The sequence below is a fragment of the Salmo salar genome, chromosome 20 (genome assembly GCF_965601325.2).
Source record: "Salmo salar chromosome 20, fSalSal1, whole genome shotgun sequence".
NCBI classification, from domain to species: Eukaryota; Metazoa; Chordata; class Actinopteri; order Salmoniformes; family Salmonidae; genus Salmo; species Salmo salar.
The window spans coordinates 44,677,734-44,701,143 of NC_138310.1; the positions used below are offsets into that span (position 1 = coordinate 44,677,734).

Consider the following 23,410-nt stretch of genomic DNA (forward strand, 5'->3'; position numbering starts at 1 on the left):
AATTCCATTGCACACGGAGAAATAAAATACACTTGAAGGTGATTCAGCAAGAAACATTGTTCTAAAGCAAGTGCAGTGACTCAAAGTTGGCTACCACTGTTTGAAAGCAATACAAATAGTTAAGAGTTCCTCTTAGATGCTTAACAGTTTGACTGTGGTTCCCTCTATGCATTACGCTTTAATTATGGTCAGAGGCGCAGATACTGTATTTCACCGTACAATTTACTGTGGCTTTCTCTCTGCTCTCAGAGAGGAATACACAAGGCACAGAGTCGTAAAACAGGGAGGCAAAATTCCCTTCGATGTACATTTTCTTTTTCTACATTTAATATGATGAAAACTAGGCCCTGTACAGTCCACTTTAGTGACTACAATAATTATTTTACAATTTATACACATTAAAACATGGTGCTAAATTGGTTCCAATTGAAATGCAGTAAAGAAAAAAAATGTACTTCCCCTTTGATCTGCATAGGGAGGAACCTACAATTCCAAGGATAAATATTTTCTGGGCTGATGATCCAATTTTACAATAGGCCCCATTGAAAAAAAAACAACACCTTGTATAGAACATATGTGACTTCTCCCACCACTCCTTAAGACAAAACATGCTATCAAAGCAACTGCTCCTGTTTTCTGCAAACCAGCCACTACATCCATGTCTTCCTCTTCTCTGATTAAAACCTTAGAGGGAAAAAAGGCCAATAGTGTCTAACAACCTGTACAACCAGCATGATGCCACGAAAAAACAAACATAATACATTTACATCAACATGTGAGAAATGTCAAATATTTTCTTGGTCTTCGTGTAGCCAACCCACATTTGCTTGGTATATGTTTTGTATAATTGTTTTATGCTCGTTTTCTTTTCCTTTTGTTATATTGGGTTTGAATGCAGTACACTTGATGCATACATACTCTCCCCCCAATTCTTCCCAAGGCCACATTAGGAACATGAAACTGTAACAAAGCGAGATCCAATCCCTCCATTTAGCTCTTCTCTGCAGAAGAAATCTAAAAGATATGAGAAATAAATGCACTTTTTTTTTTTTTTTCAATGGAAGAAAAGTAAGCTTCCCAGTGTTTCCCAGTATGAGACAAACTTTCAAATCATACGCATAACCTGTCCAAGAAAAAAAGGTATTGTTTCTTTTTGTGTCAGGTTTCATGGAATTCACGCCTTTATGCTACATAAGTGTACACTTTGCGATCCTCTGGTGTCCGCGCCAAATATTCCCGCTCAATGAGTCCTTCAATGCGCTTCTTGATGACTACAGGACTGGGGAGGAATCGCGATCGCAGCTGCTGGGTGACCTGGAGAGACGGTACAAACACAGAGACAAAAATCAGAACCGGATCTCACATCTAATTATTGACGTTAATTAAATACTAACAGGTACAACCAGGTGTACCCGAAACACCTCAATCTTCATACACTGTATTCCACTGACCTCTGCTACTAGTACGTTATGCTGCATCTTCTTTCTAGACTTCATGATGCGGACGATGGCCGCCTCAATCTCGTGCTTCCTGTCGTCGTCCACTTTCTGCCGCGTCTCCTTCCTCTCCGGGTCCGACTCTCCTTGCTTAGCGGCGACTAGTGGCCAACACAAGGAAAATCCGTTTCAGCTGGGAACCTCATGATGGCTACATGCACAAGAATATATAATAAACGCTACACAGGTGAATCTGTGACTGGGCTATCCAGATGAGTGGAGATCAGTGGGGTTTTTCCACTACACTATACAAAAGTATGTGGACTCCCCTTCAAATTAGTGGATTCAGTTATTTCAGCCATACCTCTTGCTGACAGGTGTATAAAATGGAGCACCGAGCCATGCAATCTTCATAGACAAACATTGGCAGTAGAATGACCTTACTGAAGAGCTTGGTGACTTGGCACCGTCATAGGATGCCACCTTCCCAACAAGTCAGTTAGTCAAATTTCTGCCCTGCTAGAACTACCCCGGTCAACTGTAAGTGCTCTTACTGTAAATTGTAAATGTCTAGGAGCAACAACGACTCAGCCGCGAAGTAGTAGACCACACAAGCTCACAGAACGGGACCGCCGAGTGCTGAAGCGCGTAAAAGTAGTCAGTCCTCGGACGTAAACTCACTACTGAGTTCCAAACTGCCTCTGGAAGCAACGTCAGCACAATAACTGTTCGTCGGGAGCTTCATGAAATGGGTTTCCATGGCCAAGCAGCCGCACACAATCCTAAAATCACCATGCGCAATGCCAAGCGTCAGCTGGAGTGGTGTAGAACTCACCGCTATTGGACTCTGGAGCAGTGGAAACTCGTTCTCTAGAGTAATGAATCACGCTTCACCATCTGGCAGTCCGACGGACGCCAGGAGAACGCTACCTCGATGAATGCATAGTGCCAACTGTAAAGTTTGGTGGAGGAGGAATAATGGTCTGGGGCTGTTGTTCATGGTTACTGGCCCATTAGTTCCAGTAAAGGGACATCTTAACGCTACAGCATACAATGACATTCTAGACGATTCTGTGTTTCCAACATTGTGGAAGGCCCTTTCCCGTTTCAGCATGACAATGCCCCGTGCACAAAGCGAGGTCCATACAGAAATGGTTTGTCGAGATCGGTGTAGAAGAACTTGACTGGCCTGCACTGCAAAGAGCTCGGACCTCAACCCCATCGAACACATTTGGGATGAATTGGAACGCCAACTGTGAGCCAGGCCTAATCGCCCAACATCAGTGCCTGACCTCACGAATGCTCGTGGCTGAATGCAAGCATGTCTCCACAGCAATGTTCCAATATCTAGTGGAAAGCCTGTTATAGCAGCAAAAGGGGGACCAACTCCATATTAATGCCCATGATTTTGGAATGAGATGTTCGACGAGCAGGTGTCCACATACTTTGTCATGTAGTGTATCAGAGGTAGAATCATATAAATATAAACTCATTATAGTTCTGTGGGTAGAATGACCCTTAGAAGGTTGGTATACAATGCATTCGGGAAAGTATTCAGACCCCTTTACTTTTTTTTAACAGCCTTTTTCTAAATTAGATGGAAAAAAATTGTGTCCACTCAATCTACACACAATACCCCATAATGACAATTCCCCCCCCCAAAAATTGACATATTTGAAAACATATCAAAATAAAACAACAAAATCAAATTTACAGCCTTGAGTCTTCTTGGGTATGATGCTACAAGGTTGGCACACCTGTATTTGGGGAGTTTCTCCCATTCTTCTCTGCTGATCCCCTCAAGCTCTGTCAGGTTGGATGGGGAGCGTCGCTGCACAGCTATTTTCAGGTCTCTCCAGAGATGTTCAATCGGGTTCAAGTCCGGGCTCTGGCTGGGCCACTCAAGGACATTCAAAGACTTGTCCCAAAGCCACTCCTGCATCGTCTTGGCTGTGTGCTTAGGGTCGTTGTCCTGTTGGAAGGTGAACTTTTGCCCCAATCTGAGATCCTGAGCGCTCTGGAGCAGGTTTTCATCAAGGATCTCTCGGTACTTTGCTCCATTCATCATTCCCTCCATCCTGACTAGTCTCCCAGTCCATGCCGCTGAAAAACATCCCCACAGCAGGATGCTGCCACCCCGATTGCTCAGGTTGGCCGGTTGACCAGCTCTAGGAAGAATCTTGGTGTTTCTAAACTTCTTTCATTTAAGAATGATGGAGGCCACTGTGTTCTTGCGGACCTTCAATGCTGCAAACATTTTTTGGTACTCTTTCCCAGATCTGTGCCTCAACACAATCCTGTCTCGGAGCTCAACAGACAATTCCTTCGACCGCATGGCTTGGTTTTTACTCTGACATGCACTGTCAACTGTGGGACCTTATATAGACAGGTGTGTGCCTTACCAAATATTTTCCAATCAATTGAATTTACCACAGGTAGACTCCAATCAAGTTGTAGAAACATCTAAAGGATGATCAATGGAAACAGGATTCACCTGAGCTCAATTTTGAGTCTCATAGCAAAGGGTCTGAATACTTATGTAAATAAGGTATCTTAAAAATATATATTTTTTTTATAAATTTGCAAAAAAATCCAAACCTGTTTTTGCTTTGTCATTATGGGTTATTGTGTGTAGATTGATGAGGAAAACACAATTTAATACATTTTAGAATGAAATGTGGAAAAAGTCAAGGGGTCTGAACTTCCCGAATGCACTGTGCATACAGTTCAAAGTCACAACGCAATGTTTCAGAAAGCAAGGCTGAAACAAAATAAATCTTGGATGTTTTTGTGCCATTTCGGTTATGCATGGCTTAGATCTTTGAATCTGTGTTCCACAAGAATGGTCTATATGGTTGTTACCTGTCTGGATCTTGACGCGGTGCAGCTTGGAGGTGAACTGGTCATTAACGGTGAACACGTGGCCGTTCTCGATCTCCTTGGACTTGGGCTCCTTGGTGAGGACGCGTTGGGTGGGCTTCCCGCAGGCCAGTGACTGCAGCGCTCGCACCAGCTCCCTCTCCGGGATGTCTGTCTCCTGCTGGATCTCCTACACAGCAGTGAGCGAGAGATGGGGACAAAGAGGAGAGAGGGATATGAGGCAGAGGGATCCTTTGATCCATGACTGCATTATACTGAAAACAAATAATACATTCTGTTTATAGAGAAACAAGTGTAACTTTTTCAATTCAATATCATTTTATCCTCTCAGGGAAAGACATTGCCAGACCACAAATATCAACATCATGCATATATAATAAAGACATCACATTACCTAAATACATCCCCTGTACAAACTTGACTTTATTCATTGATGTTCTACGCATTCAATTAGCGGCTGTACCTCAAACATGGACTTCTCCCGGTTGTTGAAGAGCATTAGTATTGTCATCTGGAAGGTGGACACCTGCAGTATGTGCTTCCTGGTGTTGGAGCCTGTTACCTGGGCGCCGCCCACCCCCACCTCTGAGCCGTCCTCCTGGGGGGAGAGGAAATGAGAGGTCACCACCGGCCACCTTCAGGTAACTCAGTCACAAAGGAGGAATCATCAATGTAGCCTCTGTTCAATCACTGACTATGTCATGCTTATATAAACAAAAATGTTAGTTTAGCCCCGCCCCCCACACATCCCTGTTCATCCCATATTCAAAAAGGAAAGTACAGCCTTGATGCACCTGCTGTTATCAAGGCCTGATGTTGACATTACTGGTGTGTGTGCATGCATCAGTCTGTAAGCCAGGCAAAGGCTGTCCCCTGCATACCTTTTTGATTGGGCCGTAGAAGGTGGCGTTGAGGTCTGCAGAGCCCATGTGATGCTGCAACGTAAGCTGCCTGCCGCTGTGCTTGGCCAGATAAAACCTATAGCCACAGAGCCAGAGGGGACAGTCACACACTACAGCGTTAAAGATAAACACAGACAAACAATGGACAGAGCCCCGCTTCCACAACCTGCAGCTGAGAACATATGGCCTCTGCTATGCAAAGTAAATGAGAGACAAACCTTCTAAAGACTTCAAATGCATGTCGAGGAGAAGGGGGGATATTACATTTGGGCGTGGCGGACTGCGTTGGCCAGTAACCTGTCGTCAAGACCCTCACTGTGAGATCAACTCCGCCCAACGACACCTGGGGATGAAAGTTAGATCTACGTCTTCCACTGAGGTATCAAAAGCTTCACAAGATGTGCTCTTCGCTTTGGGAGAGCTAATGGCTAGATTAAATAGAGAGCAATAGTAATGGCGTCTTTTTATAGGCACCAACTCCGCCATGGTTCAAAGCCTGTGGGAAAATGAATGGAGTTTTTGTATTTTTTTTTGATAAACTCCAAAAATAAGGTCTGTGGTAAACATAGGCTTAGAACTTATATGTTTTGTTATATAATATCTCCTAAGTCTTTTCTTTCTCCACAGGAATGGCTGAACGAACCAGAAGTAACTCATTTCCGTTTTTTTAGGACTACAAGCTGGCGAGCTCTATGTTCCCCAGAACCAACACTGGACTGGTTCTGGGAGTGGGTGTCTCACCGCTGTTGACTGTAGGTGTTGGCGGAACTCGTCCATGGTTGTGTTTGAGATGCTCATGTCCCGGAACATGCCTTCCAGTTTAGAGGTGAACTGGCAACCACACTCCGTCTGGCCAGGGGAACCAGAGAACGAGAGAGTGAGAAAGAGACGGGATGAGACGGATCTATTAAACAACACTTCACTCGCGCTATCCGTTTCTTTCACACTGACTCTGCACTCAGCTGAGCTGAGGTTCAACACAGTCTCTGTGCAGTTCAAGTTAACAATGTATTGTACCAGATTGTATTGTACCTGGGATCAAAATACAATTCAAAATGATTTCAAATACTTTAGCTTCGCTAGCTTGAGGTTTCCTGTTGCAATTGAACCAATAAAAAAGCACCAAAAGTGCAAACCCCGCCTACATGGCACCCCAAACAGGCTAAAGCAAACACTCAAAGTATATGAAAGATTTGAAATAGTATTTGAACACAAGGTCGCACTTAGGTATTAGGTATTGAAGGTGCTACAATATATCTAAAAAAAAAAAACGTTGATGAACATATTAATGGATGGAAGTTCTTAAGATATATAGCGACTGCTCTTCCTGTATACCTTGAGCTTAGAGATCATGTTCTTCTCCGAGTCGTCCGAGACACTCTTGTTGGTGAGCAGCCTCCTGGCCAGGTGCTGTTTGTAGTACCGCTCAAACACATCCTTCTCCTGCATGAACCTGAAGAGCACCATGGCCTTATCCAGGATCGACTCCACCTCTTGCTCCGTCAACTACACATACAGGACGAAGGGAAAGTGAGCGTTACACAAGCACACACACTTTAAATGATTACATTTCAAACACTAATTTAATCAAATATTGAACTCCTTATACAGTGAGCTCCAAAAGTATTGGGACAGTGGCATTTGTTGTTGTTTTGGCTCTGTACTCCAGCATAGAACATGTTTCTAAACACTTCTACATTATTTGGATGCTACCATGATTACAGATAGTCCTGAACGAATCGTGAACAATGATGAGTGAGAAAGTTACACACTAATATCATACCCCCCTAAAAATACTAACCTCCCGTTAGCATGTCTTGGTGGTATGATATTTGTGTCAAACTTTATATAATTCCAAATGAGTGATGAGGTCAAGCTTTCATTCTTTCGGGCTGTTGTTCAGGAACAATGACAGGGTACTGGGCCCTGGTCAAAAGTAGGGCACTACGTAGTAAATATGGTGCCATCGGGCTCTGGTTAAAAGTAGTGCACTATATAGAGAATATGGTGTCATTAGGGATGCAGCCAGTGCGCCCTGAGGGGAGGATGTTCCTCCCCCATTACATCAGAAAACCACCCACTCCTTTTACGCCTTTCTTCAGCTTGTCATCGATGAACAAGGAGAGGTACTCGGGGGAGCGCGAGTTGAGGTTGAGGAAGTATTCAAAGTCCCCTGCGATTGTCTGCTTGAAGAGCCGGTCGTTGTTGAACGACTCTTGGAGGAAGCGGTCGAAACGTGACTTCAGATCCAACAGTCCCTGCAGAGAACAAAACGGAGGAAGAAAATGTGACATTATTATTGGAAAGCAGTAGCACTTACTACATGCTCTTGTGTACGCTGCCATCTAGTGTCAATATGAAGTATAAGAGAAATTGCATCCCTGTTGTAGATTTAAAAGCATTCGCTGGAGTTTTCACTATTGTTAAATCTTTGACGGGAACGTAGCCAGAGATCAACCTTTAGTGGACCCCCCCTGCCCCTTGTCAATGATGTCACTTCCTGTGTGAGTTACCTGGATGTAATCTACAGGGTTTTTGCCCTCGCCCTCCTCTGACACCAGCGCCTTGCCCTGCTCGCGGAGGTAGGAGCTCATGCACTCACACATTGTCTTCAGTCCGTTTGGCACTCTGCTAAAGAGCTTATACATACACGCCAGGTCTGTGTTCATTCATACACACACACACACACACACACACACACACACACACACACACACACACACACACACACACACACACACACACACACACACACACACACACACACACACACACACACACACACACACACACACACACACACACACACACACACACACACCAGTACAAACACATTAGTATCCAAAGACCACCCACTACACAGAATATATTTCACAATAAATATTGAATTGCTGACATTGATGTGGTACCAAGTATGCACACGATAACAACACACATTCACACAGTGTACATTACTCTATTATTCTGCTCTACAAAATACCTCTTTAAGAGGTACACAAACGTCTGACAAACTTTAACATCAGGGTGAAATAGCCCTTTCATTAAAAAAAGGGAAAGAAAACAGCTTGTGTCCCAAATGTCACCCTGTTGCCTACATAGTGCACTACTTTTGACCAGAGCCCAATCGTCCCCATCAAAAGTAGTTGAATGCATAGGGAATAAGGTGCCATTTGGGACGCAGCCCATAGCTGGGACGCAGCCCATAGCTGGGACTGGAGTAGTAGTAGAAGTAGTGCGACACACTGACCCTCTGTCTTTCCGTTCTTGAGCATGTGGACGAGGCCCGAGTTCTCCATTTCCACGATGGTCTTCATGTGCTTGGAGATGAGCTCCCGCTCCACCACCTTGACGATGGGCTCCTCCGTCGTCTTGTCCAGGCAGTGCAGCACGCGCTCAATCTCCTCGTTTATCCGTGCCTCCACTTTCTTTATGTACACGCTCGCGCTGTTCTCTGCCAAAAACTTTTGACTTTCCATCTGGAGGGCAAACAAACACGGGGTTAGGAGCACCTTGGGAGATTGAGAGGGGATACACATTATGTATATAACATGATAGTAGGCCAACAACATATCACTGCAAGTCAACATGCATGACACATATAGCATTGATGCGAATTAAATGTGTGAATGGATGGGGGGGGGGGGGGGGGATTCTTACAAACCTGGAAGAACTCTGCAGACATTTCTAAAAACGGGGCCTCAAAGTCCTCTTCGTAAACCGACCTCCCTTCAAGGCCTAAGATCATTAACATCTGGCATGCATTTCTGATCGCCCCCCTGGGAGAGAGAGTGTGTGTCAAGTACAGTGGAGTCCCAAATTGCATTCTATTATGGACCTTGGTCAAAAGTAGTGCACTGAATGTAGAAAACATGAGGAACACCTGCTTTGACCATGTATTTGACTGACCAGGTGAATCCAAGTGAAAGCTATGATCGTGTATGTCACTTGTTAAATCCACTTCAATCAGTGTAGATGAAGGGGAGGTTAAAGAAGGATTTTTAAGCCTTGAGAGAATTGAGAAATTGTTTGTGTTTGTGTGCCATTCAGAGTTTGAACTGCAACGCTCTTGGGTTTTTCACACAAGAATGGTCCACCACCCAAAAGACATCCAGCCAACTTAACAACTGTGGGAAGCATTGGGATCAACATTCCTGTGGAACGCTTTCAATGCGTTGTAGAGTCCATGGTCCAACGAATTGAGGCTGTTCTGAGGGCAGAAGGGGGTGCAACTCAATTTTAGGAAGGTGTTCATAATGTTTTGTACACTCAGTGTATAGGGTGCCATTTAGGTCTGGGTGAGCTCAAAGACTATCAGATACTTTAAATATAACAAAGAGCACAATGAAATAATCATGGATTAGGGTTGTGGTTTTCTTTATCGGGAGAAACACTGCATCCTTCAGCTCAGAAATTGTGGCTCTGTTCGAATTCCTTCAAAAGTGCATCCTTCCTCCCTCCCTCGAAACAGTCAATGCTTAGACATAAGTGATTCCACTTATCCAGTAATTTCAGTGATTCCTTCAACGAAGGAAGGAGTTTGTGTACTTTTAAAAAAGTTGAACGGGGCCTGTGTATAGACGGGGTCATATTATTATACCTGTCCACCACCTCGCCCTTCCTCTCTCGTGCGATCATGTCCAGGAGGGTCTGTCGGAGGTGGTCTCGGATGCAGCCGTAGCGCACCACCTGGTCCCTGAAGATGATCAGGCCCAGGTTGTAGACATTCTCCACGTTGTTCTGCTGCACGTACACCCGGTCCTGGGAAACAAGAGGAAGAGAGGGGGAGGCTTTGTCAGTCAAGGTTGATCTTAAATAAGTTTTGCATTTACCCCACTAACGGTTATGGTTAGGATTGGGAAGCTGATCTGTACTTAAAGGAAAACTTCACCCCGGGGCGCGTTTGAGACCTGCAGCAATGCATTGCCAGTCCAAATGATGGTTTCGAGACGACACTGCATTGAGAAATACAGTCAAATCCTAATAACTAAGAAGTGTGATCAGCACATATGATGCATGTCAGCAGTTATGTTTTCTAAAAGTGTGATGATGCAAAACGTAACATCACTTGTACATTTTTACTTAAAGTGTTGTATCTTGAAAACATATCTGCTGACTGGATTAAAATAACGCTATGCAACTATGTCTAGGATGAAACCTACATTCTAAAAGTTGGTCCAACTCTCTAAATACATGGCTCTGTTAGCTGGTGGTGCACTCACCATGTACATGAGGATGTCTCTGATCATGACCATGGCCGTCTGGTGGTCGTTCCAGGCTTGGTTCAGTGTTTGGAGGAAGTTGTTGTTTAGTGAGTTGAGGACATCTTCCCGTACCTGTGGGGAGGCAGCAGCACAGTCAGGCAGAGAGGCATTCATTTGATACTACACGCACACCACACTGATGACTCAGCATACTGAGCCCATCTCGCTTTCTCTGCATGACACAAGCTCTGTCTGTGAGCCTCTCCCTCCACAAGCTCTTCTTTGAGTGTTTCCTTCACTCTCTGTATGGGACTCTAAAGGACACTATGCTCATCAACTCCAGGCAGAGACGCCATCATCATCCATTTAGTGAAACAGTGCCCAGCACACTGACTCACACACTATCTCAATGGAAAGTGAACTCCTCTCAGCTCACTATAAATCACCCACTGATGAATCTGTTGTACTTATGTCTAGTAGCCTAAAACACAATCATCCAAATATAAGACTTTCGAAAACATGTTCAAAACACAAAAAGCCCAATCCATCAATGGCACCTAATTGATTTGCACAACTGTGTTAATATTGGATAAATTCAGTTGAAATCAATACATTTTTGACAGCACCCCTTCTGATTTAAACAAAACCTTTACCCATTGTAGAAGTGCTCAGGTGGTGACTTTTTGGACCTGAATGCCAAAACATCAAGCGATAAAGGTGCTCAAAGTTGACCCATTTTTCATACCGCACCATACCATGAGACAACCATGTCTTCATCATTGGAAAAGATAAACGGTTGAGACTGATATAATTTAAAAGCTTACAAACTGGGTTGTCAAACAATTTTATAACTTCTGGGAAAAATGTACAATATATTCGGAAAGTATTCAGACCCCTTCCTATTTTCCACATTTAGTTACGTTAGTCTTATTCTAAAATGGATCAAATAAAATGTGCTCATCAATCTACACACAATACCCCATAATGATAAATGCGAAAACAGGTTTTTAAATTTTTTGGCATACCTTATTTACATAAGTATTCAGACCCTTTGCTATGATACTCAAAATTGAGCTCAGTGTGGTCTAAGTTCACTGCCTCGCAGTGCTAGCTGTGCCACTAGAGATCCTGGTTTGAGTCCAGCCTCTGTCGCAGCCGGCTGCAACCGGCGCACAATTGGCCCAGTGATGTCTGGGTTACAACAGGTGTAGACCTTAGTGAAATGCTTACTTACAAGCCCTTAACCAACAATGCAGTTTTAAGAAAATACAACAAAAAATAGACAAGAATAACAAATAATTAAAGGGCAGCAGTAAATAACAATAGCGGGGCTATAAACAAGGGGTACCGGTAGAGTGTCAATGTCAACTTTTATTTATTTCATCACATTCCCAGTGGGTCAGAAGTTTACATACACTCAGTATTTGGCAGCATTGCCTTTAAATTGTTTAACTTGGGTCAAACGTTTTGGGTAGCCTTCCACAAGCTTCCCAAAATAAGTTGGGTAAATTTTGGCCCATTCCTCCTGACAGAGCTGGTACAACTGAGTCAGGTTAGTTGGCCTCCTTGCTCGCACAGTCCGATGATGCTGTGACACACCGCCCCAGACCATTTTTTAAATGTATTTTTATTTCACCTTTATTTAACCAGGTAGGCTAGTTCTCATTTGCAACTGTGACCTGGCCAAGATAAAGTAAAGCAGTTCGACACATACAACAACACAGAGTTACACATGGAATAAACAAACATACAATCAATAATACAGTAGAAAAATCTATATACAGCATGTGCAAATGAGGAAGGATAGAGAGGTAGGATAAGAGAGGTAAGGCAATAAATAGGCCGTAGTGGCGAAGTAATTACAATATAGCAATTAAAACACTGGAATGGTACAATGTGCAAGTCGAGATACTGGGGTGCAAAGGAGCAAGACAAATAAATAAATACCGTATGGGGATGAGGTAGATTGGATGGGCTATTTACAGATGAGCTATGCACAGGTCCAGTGATCTGTGAGCTGCTCTGACAGCTGGTGCTTAAAGCTAGTGAGGGAGGTAGAGTCTCCAGCTTTAGTGATTTTTGCAGTTCGTTCCAGTCATTGGCAGCAGAGAACTGGAAGGAGAGGCGGCCGAAGGAAGAATTGGCTTTGGGGGTGACCAGTGAGATATACCTGCTGGAGCGCGTGCTCCGGGTGGGTGCTGCTATGGTGACCAGTGAGCTGAAATAAGGCGGAACTTTACCTAGCAGAGACTTGTAGATGACCTGGAGCCAGTGGGTTTAGCGACGAGTATGAAGCGAGGGCCAGCCAACGAGAGCATACAGGTCGCAGTGGTGGGTAGTGTATGGGGCTTTGGTGACAAAACGGATGGCACTGTGGTAGACTGCATCCAATTTGTTGAGTAGAGTGTTGGAGGCTATTTTGTAAATGACATCGCCGAAGTCGAGGATCGGTAGAATAGTCAGTTTTACGAGGGTATGTTTGGCAGCATGAGTGAAGGATGCTTTGTTGTGGAATAGGAAGCCGATTCTAGAGATAATTTTGGATTGGAGATGTTTAATGTGAGTCTGGAAGGAGAGTTTACAGTCTAACCAGACACCTAGGTATTTGTAGTTGTCCACATATTCTAAGTCAGAACCGTCCAGGGTAGTGATGCTGGACGGGTAAGCAGGTGCGAGCAGCGATTGGTGTATTTCGCGTTAGTTGCATTTAAGGGCAGTTGGAGGCCCCGGAAGAAGAGTTGTATGGCATTGAAGCACATCTGGAGGTTAGTTAACACAGTGTCCAAAGAAGGGCCAGAGGTATACAGAATGGTGTCGTCTGCGTAGAGGTAGATCAATCACCAGCAGCAAGAGCGACATCATTGATGTATACAGAGAACAGAGAAGACCATGACAGACCTTCCACCTCGATCCCGCTCCAGAGTACAGGCCTCGGTGTAACGCTCATTCCTTCGACTATAAATGAAAATCCGACAATCACCCCTGGTGAGACAAAATCGCAACTCGTCAGTGAAGAGCACTTTTTGCCAGTCCTGTCTGGTCCAGCAATGGTGGGTTTGTGCCCATAGGCGACGTTGTGCCCAGTGATGTCTGCTGAGGACCTGCCTTACAACAGGCCCACAAGCCCGCAGTCCAGCCTCTCTCAGCCTATTGCGGACGGTCTGAGCACTGATGGAGGGATTGTGCATTCCTGGTGTAACTCGGGCAGTTGTTGCCATCCTGTACCTGTCCCGCAGGTGTGATGTTCGGATGTACCGATCCTGTGCAGGTGTTGTTACACATGGTCTGCCACTTCGAGGATGATCAGCTGTCCGTCCTGTCTCCTGTAGGGCTGGCTTAGGCGTCTCACAGTACGGACATTGCAATTTATTGCCCTGGCCACATCTGCAGTCCTCATGCCTCCTTGCAGCATGCCTAAGGCACTTTCACCCAGATGAGCAGGGACCCTGGGCATCTTTCTTTTGGTGTTTTTCAGAGTCAGTAGAAAGGCCTCTTTAGTGTCCTAAGTTTTCATAACTGTGACCTTAATTGCCTACCGTCTGTAAGCTGTTAGTGTCTTCACGACCGTTCCACAGGTGCATGTACATTAATTGTTTATGGTTCATTGAACAAGCATGGAAAACAGTGTCTAAACCCTTTACAATGAAGATCTGAAAATCTGAATTTTACAAATTATCTTTGAAAGACAGAGTCCTGAAAAGGGCCGTTTCTTTTTTTGCTGAGTTTATGTCCTTGTAGAAACAGACACGCTCTCAGTATAGTGATGTAGGTCTTAAGTTGTTGTACACATGAAATTGTGTCATTCCGAACTTTATCCGCGACGTTATAATCCATGTTGGTCAAATCGCGCTGTTGCCCCTGTTCAGGCCTGAGCGTGTCCCTATAGTACCAACACAGCCCGCGCAGCACAGCTGGAAGGAGAAATGTCTTGAGTCCTACAAAATGGAATAGAACGTAGCGGATAAACTTCAGAATGAAACAATTTAATGTGTACTACATCACTATACTGAGAGTGTGTCCGTTTCTACAACAGTGTATTTGGGTGTTTGAGCTTTTGTTCATGTCTTTTGCGTGCCTTGATACTTACTGCACAACGGGCAATGAGGTTGTGAATCGCGGTTGGGTTAAGTTTCTCAAAAACAAGCCAAATCACAAAGAGTGTCTGGACCCTATTATAACATATCATTTACATAGATTTTTATTTATTTATCTCAGAAATAAGAAAATTCTTTAATGTCAATTATCTAAAAACGCATAAACATTGATTTTTTTTCTCGCATATGTTGTAGCTTAAACCCTATTTTACATTGTCTGAAGTTGTGCTTGCCATTGGTTCAGACAACATGCTCTTAAATATAGGGTAGGTGTCATGTTTTGGGTGATAAATGTAGTAAAATAGGAATAAAATAAAACTTTCTAATGGTACCACAAAGATTGTTGGAGGTCGACAAAGAGAATGTTGACTCGAACGGGAATATCTGTTGTTTTAAATTATACTGTTAATCTTCCACAGGAAACCTATTGAAATCATAAATATAGATAATAGAGTAGACATGACTCTAAGTTGACATTCGACGGTGGGTGGGTCGGCAGTCATCTTTGTGGAATTAAATCGAAGTCAACATTTCAATTAAATTAAAACTGCAATATGTAACTTTTTGGGCGACCTAACAAAATTCACATAGAAATGTCAGTTATAGATCTGTCATTCTAATTGAAAGCAAGTGTAAGAACCGGTAGATCGCTTCTGTGTGTAGTATTTCTATGAGTCTCGTTTTTAAGTTTGGTTTTTGCATCTTTTACTTTCAGTTTTGTACATCAGCTTCAAACAGCTGAAAATACAATATTTTTGGTTATGGAAAAGATATTTCACAGCGGTTTAGATGGTACAATGATTCTCTACACTAAACAAGCAAGTTTAACTGAAATTAGGGGAGGTATTAGAATTTTAGCAACCAGGAAATGGCAGAGCGATTTCTGCATAGTGCATCTTTAAAATGTTAAATGGTGTTTAGTGTTGGGCGGTATCCAGATTTTCATACCAATCCTGTACCATACCGGGGTATATGTGCACACAAGGAGCGCTATTTCTTCCCAAAGTTAATTATTATTTTTTACAAATCGAGAGCTTTAAGGTTCTATCTGAAAAAATATGATTATGAGATAATTGCCTTTTTTGTTCCAAACCCTCATTGGTTTGAATGGTGTCAGAAATGTATTGGGGTATTTAGAATAAAGAATAAGGCTGTGTCAATAACAACATTTTGCCAATATAGTAGTAGCGAATTTCCATAGCTAGCTAAATGCTAACAAGCCCAAGCGAACAAACTATTTGCAGGACAGACAACCCAGCTCAAAGTTCTACAACTATCTCAAAAGGCTACTCGCAGTTTTCTGCACTCACAAAATAAATATTAGACAGCTCGGCTCTTGATCCAGTAGGGGATTGATTGTCTCTGCTGTAACCAAGAAGCTTGATCTTGCCACTTAGCTAGCAAATTAGCAAACCAAATGCATAGCTGAAGCCCTGAGCTGGAGATAATTTATTTGGCGCATCTTAGATAGTCAACTTGTAGTTATTACCAGTGGCATAACACACACCCCTGCAAGGTGGGGCTCTGTATTTCAAAATCCCTGGTATATGGTATATCGCCCAAGCCTAATGGTGTACCAGCTAAATTGCAGTGGTCTGAAGGGATAGAAATATAATTCATAGAATGGACCTATGATTGAAATGACACCCACCCTGTATGTGTCTCAACCGACAGCAGGCACAACACAAAAACCTCAGATGTGAAATAGGGTCTAAGCTACAACTTATGCAAATCGATTTTAAATTATATGAAACTCAACTGTTTCTCTTTTCCAGTGATAAAGACATGGACGTCTCATAGTATGGTGGGGTATGCAAAAAGGGTCAACTTTGAGCACCTTCATCTCCTGGATGTTTTGGCAGTTAGGTCCAAAAAGTCACTTTATGACCCCTTCTTTCATGGGCAAACATGTATGAAAAGGTTTTGTTTAAATCAAAAGGAATGCTGTCAAAAAGTGCTTGAATTCAATTTACCCTATTTCTCTGATTGCAAATGTGGGGGACAGGAACAGAATGTCAATGGGAGATAATTAGTTTTAATTCTGAGATGCCAATTGGGTGGTGTTTTTTTTAAGGCCAATGCTGAAATATTGACATTCACAGCGATGATTGGTCATCTCAAAAGGTAGGCATGCCGCCCTACATTGGGCTGTTATGGTGACCGTATTACAGCCACACTGGCAGTCATGATAGCAGTCATCTGATGCCTATGAATGTCATTAGTAGCCTACCAAACATTCTAACTCAGCACACTATTGTCCCTCTAATCACTCTGACATCAATGCAAATGCCATCGAAAATCCCATTAAACACTTCATGAGAGCCCTGGTATTCAGTTTGAGCGGAATAGGATCACCTGTTGCGCAGGGAGAGCCAGCTCCTCGTAGGTGGTTGATGCATGGATTGAAATGTGTTCCTGTTGCGCAACATTTCTATAGGCTATGCAATTGCATGAGAACACAGAGCCAATTGGCCTATATGTTTTGCTAAGGTTAGTATCACAACTGAAGTGGACTAATAACTCCAAACATAGCCTATAGGCCCAAGACCCCTGAAACATGGTTGGAGAGCCCATAGCCTACCGAGCTTAGAGAAACGTGTTCTTATAAGCCCAGTCATTGCACAAACGCACATGAAAACAGAGTTAACTTGCCACTATTTAATACAAGTGGATCCTAGCTTTCTTGTGCTGCTATATTTATTGCTCAATTCTTAAAAATGAAGCACATTAATCCGCTTTACAAACAGTGTAGCCTACCTGGCATATTAAAAAAGTAACTGCACATAACCTCCATTCGCTATTCGAATGCAGGCTATGGATGATTTCTATTATTTTTTGTATAATTCCACACTGGCGAATACTTCATGAAGCTGGTTGAGAGAATGCCAAGAGTGTACAAAGCTGTCATCAAGGCAAAGGGTGGCAACTTTGAAGAACCTCAAATATAACAAATATTTAGATTTGTTGAACACTTTTTTGGTTACTACATGTTTCCATATGTGTTATTGCATAGTTTTGATGTGTTCACTATTATTCTACAATGTAGAAAATAGTAAAAATAAAGAAACCCTTGAATGAGGTGTCCAAACTTTTGACTGGTACTGTATATTAGTAGACTATATGTAAAGACCAGATTAAATTTAGAATAATGCATGAGTATATTATCAAGTGCTTGTCAAATTGTGAACAAAAAGAGAGCTTCCCTTTCATGCAACTTTTTTCAAGTCATCCTTTATCGCACCATGAAGCCTTAGAATGTATTAGAAATCAAAACACATAGCCTAACGTTTGCATCACAACTAAAGTTGCATAAAAATCTAGAAATTAAGCATACATGAGGACCTGTTTCTTCATTAACTGCTCAAAACAGAATAGACGCATATGCTCACTCCCTCAAATCGTTTGATGAAAAATAACCTTTACATTTTATTCAGCTATTTTCAATTGTATTGTTCTTACTATAAAATAATGCCACAGGAATTATAAGCAAATCTTGCCCGCTAAATGAACTAGTGTAGCCCACAGCTAGAGCCAGATCAGGCCCTAACATAAGGACGACTCACAATATGCTATTCGTTCTTCTGAAATAGACTACATCTTCTTCATATCATAATGTTTCTTTAGACATGCCTAAAATAATGGATTTATTGTGATTTGTAGGCTATATTAAATGGATTTTAGACTTTAAAAAAAATGTATGTAGATATTCCAAAAAGGTCCGCATCAGTGGATTTACTTTTTGCATCAATTACAGTGAGACTGGCAGTTATTTGAATGACAATCACCCGGCAGACAAAATTTCATGACCGTCACAGCCCTAGCCATGCATAGATATTTCATTGGCCCAGTAATGTCATTGTTCCAAATAGTTTGCAGACGCTATAGCTTCACGGCTTCGAGATAATCTGATGCTGCTTCCTGCTGCTTCTCATTCAGTGGAATATGTTGGCCTACATGGCGTGTGGTTTAAACAGGAATGTTATAGGGATCATGTGATACAAAAACTATCCTCAAAGGCTATTGCAATTGCGGGCCTCCCGAGTGATGCAGCGGTCTACGGCACTGCATCGAAGTGTTTGAGGCATCACTACAGACCCGGGATCGATCCCAGGATGTGTCGCAACCAGGAGACCCATGAGGCAGCGTACAATTGGCCCAGCGTCGTGCAGGTTAGGGGAGGGTTTGGCCGGCCGGGATGTCCTTGTCCCATCGCGCTCTAGCAACTCCTTGCGGCGGGCTGGGCGCATGCACGCTGAAGTCGGTTGCGAGTTGTACGTACACATTGGTGCGGCTGGCTTCCGGGTTAAGCGAGCAGTGTGTCAAGAAGCAGTGCGGCTTGGCAGGGTCGTGTTTCGGAGGATGCATGGCTCTCGACCTTCGCCTCTCCCGATTCCGCACAGGAGTTGCAGCGATGGGACAAGACAGTAACTGCCAATTGGATATCACGAAAAAGGGGTAAAAAGTACACTAAAATAAAATAAAGGCTATCACAATCACTGATTAAAGTACCAAAAGGCAGATTGATCTGCTTTCTAGTACCTACACAAGTAGACAGAACAAAGCCAAAAATACAAATCCTCTCCGAAACAGGAGGCTTTTTCAATCAGCCGAGCTTGTCAAAGATCAGGACTGTGTGTGTGCTATTATTGAAAGAGGGCCTTCAAATCTCCAGTCAGATGCCTATGGGCCCTAGTGGAGCTGGGCCTTCTGATAGAGGAATTGGGCTAACTTTTCTCATTTCATTTCCAACTACTAAATACAAGGCTGATGAATGAATGGGAGCAACTCGTGTTTTGCAAGACCGCCGCATCCAGCCATAGTCAAACAGATCCCTGGAGCTTTTCTACAGTAAAAGGTTTAACGAGCGCTCCACTTCATCATGCTGTCAGCATACCAAAACAGGCCCAACACTGAACAGGCCAAATCAGCCTTTAATTTAATATGACCTGGATTCATGTGACAGGCTTTTACAAGATTTGTTTCCTTGCTTTTCAACAATTAAAATGATTTTGTGATTAAGCTCAGTGACTATTCTCAGACTCCAGAGATCCTGCAAATGTACTGACGGAAAATACGCTAAAGACCTGCCAGTGATTTTATATTTGTGATTATTACCACATACCCACACAAATCCAGCAAAGGGGACGTTAATCCAGACCCAGGTTGTGTTCATGAGGCACCAAACGAAAGAAAACTGGTTGAAACAGGGAGGGACTTCCTGGACTCGACCAATAAGAAACACTTTTTTTCCATTGTCTGTTGCGAAATGTTTTTAAATGTTTTCCCATCGCATGACCTAATAAACAGCACCCAGTACTGAATCAACATCCTGACCTGCGCTGGGATGAATACAATCTACCACCATGCGTTCATTGGCCTTACTTTGTTGATAAGGTGCTCGGTGACCACCTCCCGGAGGCCCGTGTAGAGCTTCTCGCCGTGTTTGTGCAGCACCATGGTGTAGGCGTTCCTGTAGAGCTCCTCGAAGCTCAGCCCGCTGTTGTTCTTCCTCTGGATCTCCTGGATGGCATTCTTCAGAAGGTCCCAGATGTTGTTGACATACTTTTCGTCCATCGTCATCTGCAGCGGACAAAGGAAGTAAGAGTGAGAGGAGAGCAGAGAGACGGACTGACTGGTCAAAGTTTCGGGGATTGTTGGCTCCCTCGTTTGAGGGAGAACTGGAACAAAGCAGCTTGATAGACATTGTGTGCATAGCCACAATTTTTATCAGTCTCCTGCCAGGCTAGCTTACTTCTTTAGGTGAGAGAAACAAGTCTACACTTGCTGCACTTCCGCAACCCAAAAATCCCTACTGATTTAAAGAGTAGCCTGTACTATGATGCAATATCTAACAGTTTGAGTGTAACATTGAGAAAAGAACCGCTCGTCCAGAAAATACATGATTTATATTCCTACTTTTGACCCTATATGCAAAAGTATACAAAACAAATCACTGTAAGGGAAACCGAGTAGGTGTGTCACTATTTGTGTTCCTTGTGATGAACTAAGACTGTAGTACTGCAATATCATGATAATATACCCAATAAGGTTTCATACAGACCTTAACATGAATGAAAGCATTTTATATTTTACATATCATATTGCTCACGACCACCTCTAACTGTGTCTCATAACATTTCCCATTCCCCTAAATTCTCCTTTTAACTGGACAGACAGTAAATGGCACTGCAGTCAACCATCACACTCAGCTAAACATGCCATATTCACAGCTTGATATAAATCCCTTGTCCCCTTTGGCTGTCACGCTCAACCATGGCCTGTTAAACCTGGAGGCTCTCCAAAGTGAGGCTGGGCGAAAGCTGCATACAAGGTGTTTGGATATGGCACCGTCCACATCCCGGCACAATGGGGATGAAGTGTAGTCCATCAACTGGAGGCACACACAACGTATGGATCTGTGTAAATCTGCTTTTTTTATTTAAAAGATATTTCATATTAGCGAGAAATAATAAGGGGCATTTGTTTCGAAAACCTTTTCGCAAGCGATGATTATTTACGTTTCTAAACTTTAAAACATAGCGTCAGAATTGTAGCTCCCAGAGCCAACCGTGGGCAACGGCAACTGCTGAAAACCATATAGAGAGAAGCGTTTGAGAGCTAGGGGATCATTGAGGATTCGGTGGAGGCACATCCATCAGAACTGAATACTGGGCCTCCCGAGTGGCGTAGCGATCTAAGGCACTGCATCACAGTGTTACCAGGCTGTGTCATTACCGGCCGTGACCAGGAGTCCCATAGGGCAGCGCACAATTGGCCCAGCGTCGTCCGGGTTACGGGAGGGTTTGGTCGGGCAGGACTTTGCTCTAGCGACTCCTTGTGGCAGGCCAGGCGCATGCAGGCTGACTATGAGACATGATCATAATCACAAAATTGGGGAGAAAAAAAAATGTAATTTTCTTTTAAAAGACATGAATACTTATCTTCTGAATACTGATTTCATCCAATAGCTTTCTCCCATTAGCTTTCGTCCATTAACTTAGATCTAGCTATCAGCAAACGGTTTCCCAATGAAACTTAGACTAGCTACTTGACAGACAAAGTAACTAACTGGCTATTACAGTCGATGCAAAATGTTAGCTAAAGTTATCAAGTTATCTAGCAGTTAAAGTTAGTTGGGGTATCAATGTTTAATTGGCATGTAACAAAAAACGTGATTCCGCAAACCATGTCATGCAAAATAACGTTACACAACAATACTCTCCAACCCACCAGTTTCTGAATTGACTAAATACAACAAGTCATGAGGCCACAAACAAAGTTACGTCGCCAAATATTTACTTAATGTTAACTAGCTAAAGTTAGGTTGCTAGCAATATTTTTTTTCCCCGGGTAAAGTGTGTACAGTAACGTTAGCTAGCTAATGTTAATTAATAATTCAACAGTAACGTTACTAGCTAGCTAAGAGTTGGTAGGTAGCTAACAGTACATGAGCTAGCAAGCAGCTATCCATAACCTCTAGCAGGGGGCAGCTAGCTAACGTTACTTTGTTTACTGAAAGACCGGCCTTGCAAACTGCACTCCCAAGCTAGCTAGTTACTCGAACCTCGGCGGTCCAGTCACCGCCTGCTGGCAGGGACAGGTCGTATCAGCGGTGTGTACTTACAGGAAAGGCTCGTATTCTCATCTTGGTGTCCTTTTTGGTGCCGCCTTTGCTCAGATTGGACATGGTTACTTCGTCTGTGTGTTCTGTATTTACATGAAAATATTATCTGGTTAGGTACAGGGAAATATACTTGTGGAACAGCTACCACTAGACCTTCCTCGCTGGTCCGTAATTGGTTGTTGACAACCAAATGTCAATGTTGCTCTAACGTAGATCTCCCCACACAGCAATGGCGGACTACCTAGCTACAGTTCTCACTGCGCAGAGCTCACACGCTGCAACTCACGCGAGACTAAGGGTATTGGGCTGGAGGTTGTACTTTTCTGATTAATTCAATGTTTTGGTCAATAAATTCCACAGGGCTTTGCCAAACACTTAATTATGCTATAATATAGCTATGCCATTTAGCCGACGCTTTCATCCAAATCACTTTAGTACCTACTTTTTCCCCCTTCGTATTAAGCTAGTTTTGTGTCTCAAAATGGGACTACCCTTCATCTATTTCTAAAATACTGAGCTACAGAATGGATTTATATGATAGGCTTATCAAATAGGTACAATTATTAGGTAGGCTATTTCATATTCATATTTCACAAATACAAATGCTTCATTGTTTTTATAGCGTACCAACCACTCCATCCCGGCTTATTAGAAATGATTTGGGCTCTGCCCTTGGATGTCTGCATTGGACATCACTTCGCCTTCATGAGTGAGTGTGCCAGTGCGCAGAATAACTGATGCATTTACGAACGCTCAACACCTGTTGAATATGGCCGGTGTCGGTAAACGTCTGCAAAAATGCGTATTTAAATTGTTGCCAGCAGCACAGTTACAGTCACCAACGCTCTGGATAACATGAAAACAGCCTAACCAGCTCTGCTAGTGCGAGTAAAATGGTCAGAGTGAGGTGTTCTCTCATTTGTGTCTGGAAGTAGCTAGCAAGTTTGCCAACGTTAGTCAGTTAGCTTGGGTGCTTGACTGCCATTGTGTGGTCAGAACGCTCGGAACAACCCTACTCCTCGGCCAGATCCTCCAGTCTATTTGTATAAATGTTCGATTTTTTTTCTTCCACTTTGACATTGTAAAGTATTTTGTGTAGATCGTTGACCAAAAATGACAATACAATCAATTTGAATCCCTTTGTAACACAAAAATTGTGGAAAAAGTCAGAGGGTGTGAATACTTTCTGAAGGCACTGTATTTCTATAGAACACCATTTTTATTGTCAACTTCTTAGTTAGCTCATCAATATGCTTTTTAAATGCCCAGATAT

General features: G+C 43.0%; 1 protein-coding gene across 1 annotated transcript; it reads right to left on the reverse strand.

Annotated features, from left to right (window-relative positions):
• Positions 1–305: 305 nt before the first annotated feature.
• On the reverse strand, positions 306–22,413 carry LOC106580681 (cullin-3). Its single transcript, XM_014162000.3, has 16 exons — positions 22,138–22,413; positions 19,896–20,093; positions 10,438–10,551; positions 9,816–9,976; positions 8,880–8,994; positions 8,466–8,694; positions 7,732–7,877; positions 7,300–7,476; positions 6,554–6,724; positions 5,960–6,067; positions 5,437–5,561; positions 5,198–5,294; positions 4,780–4,914; positions 4,299–4,485; positions 1,452–1,597; positions 306–1,314 (listed from the first exon to the last, which is right to left on the reverse strand). The coding sequence occupies exons 1-16, from the start codon at positions 22,198–22,200 to the stop codon at positions 1,183–1,185; spliced, it is 2,304 nt and encodes a 767-aa protein (XP_014017475.1). The 5' UTR covers positions 22,201–22,413; the 3' UTR covers positions 306–1,182.
• Positions 22,414–23,410: the final 997 nt, after the last annotated feature.

Excerpts from the sequence above, each read along its gene's own strand:
- LOC106580681 (XM_014162000.3), bottom strand. The coding sequence starts at position 22,200 with ATGTCCAATCTGAGCAAAGGCGGCACCAAAAAGGACACCAAGATGAGA. Across the intron at positions 6,725-7,299 it reads TGAAGAAAGGCGTAAAAGGA|TTGACGGAGCAAGAGGTGGA; the intron begins GTGGGTGGTTTT and ends CTGTATGTGTAG. Across the intron at positions 5,562-5,959 it reads AACACCTACAGTCAACAGCG|GTGTCGTTGGGCGGAGTTGA; the intron begins GTGAGACACCCA and ends TTTCATCCCCAG.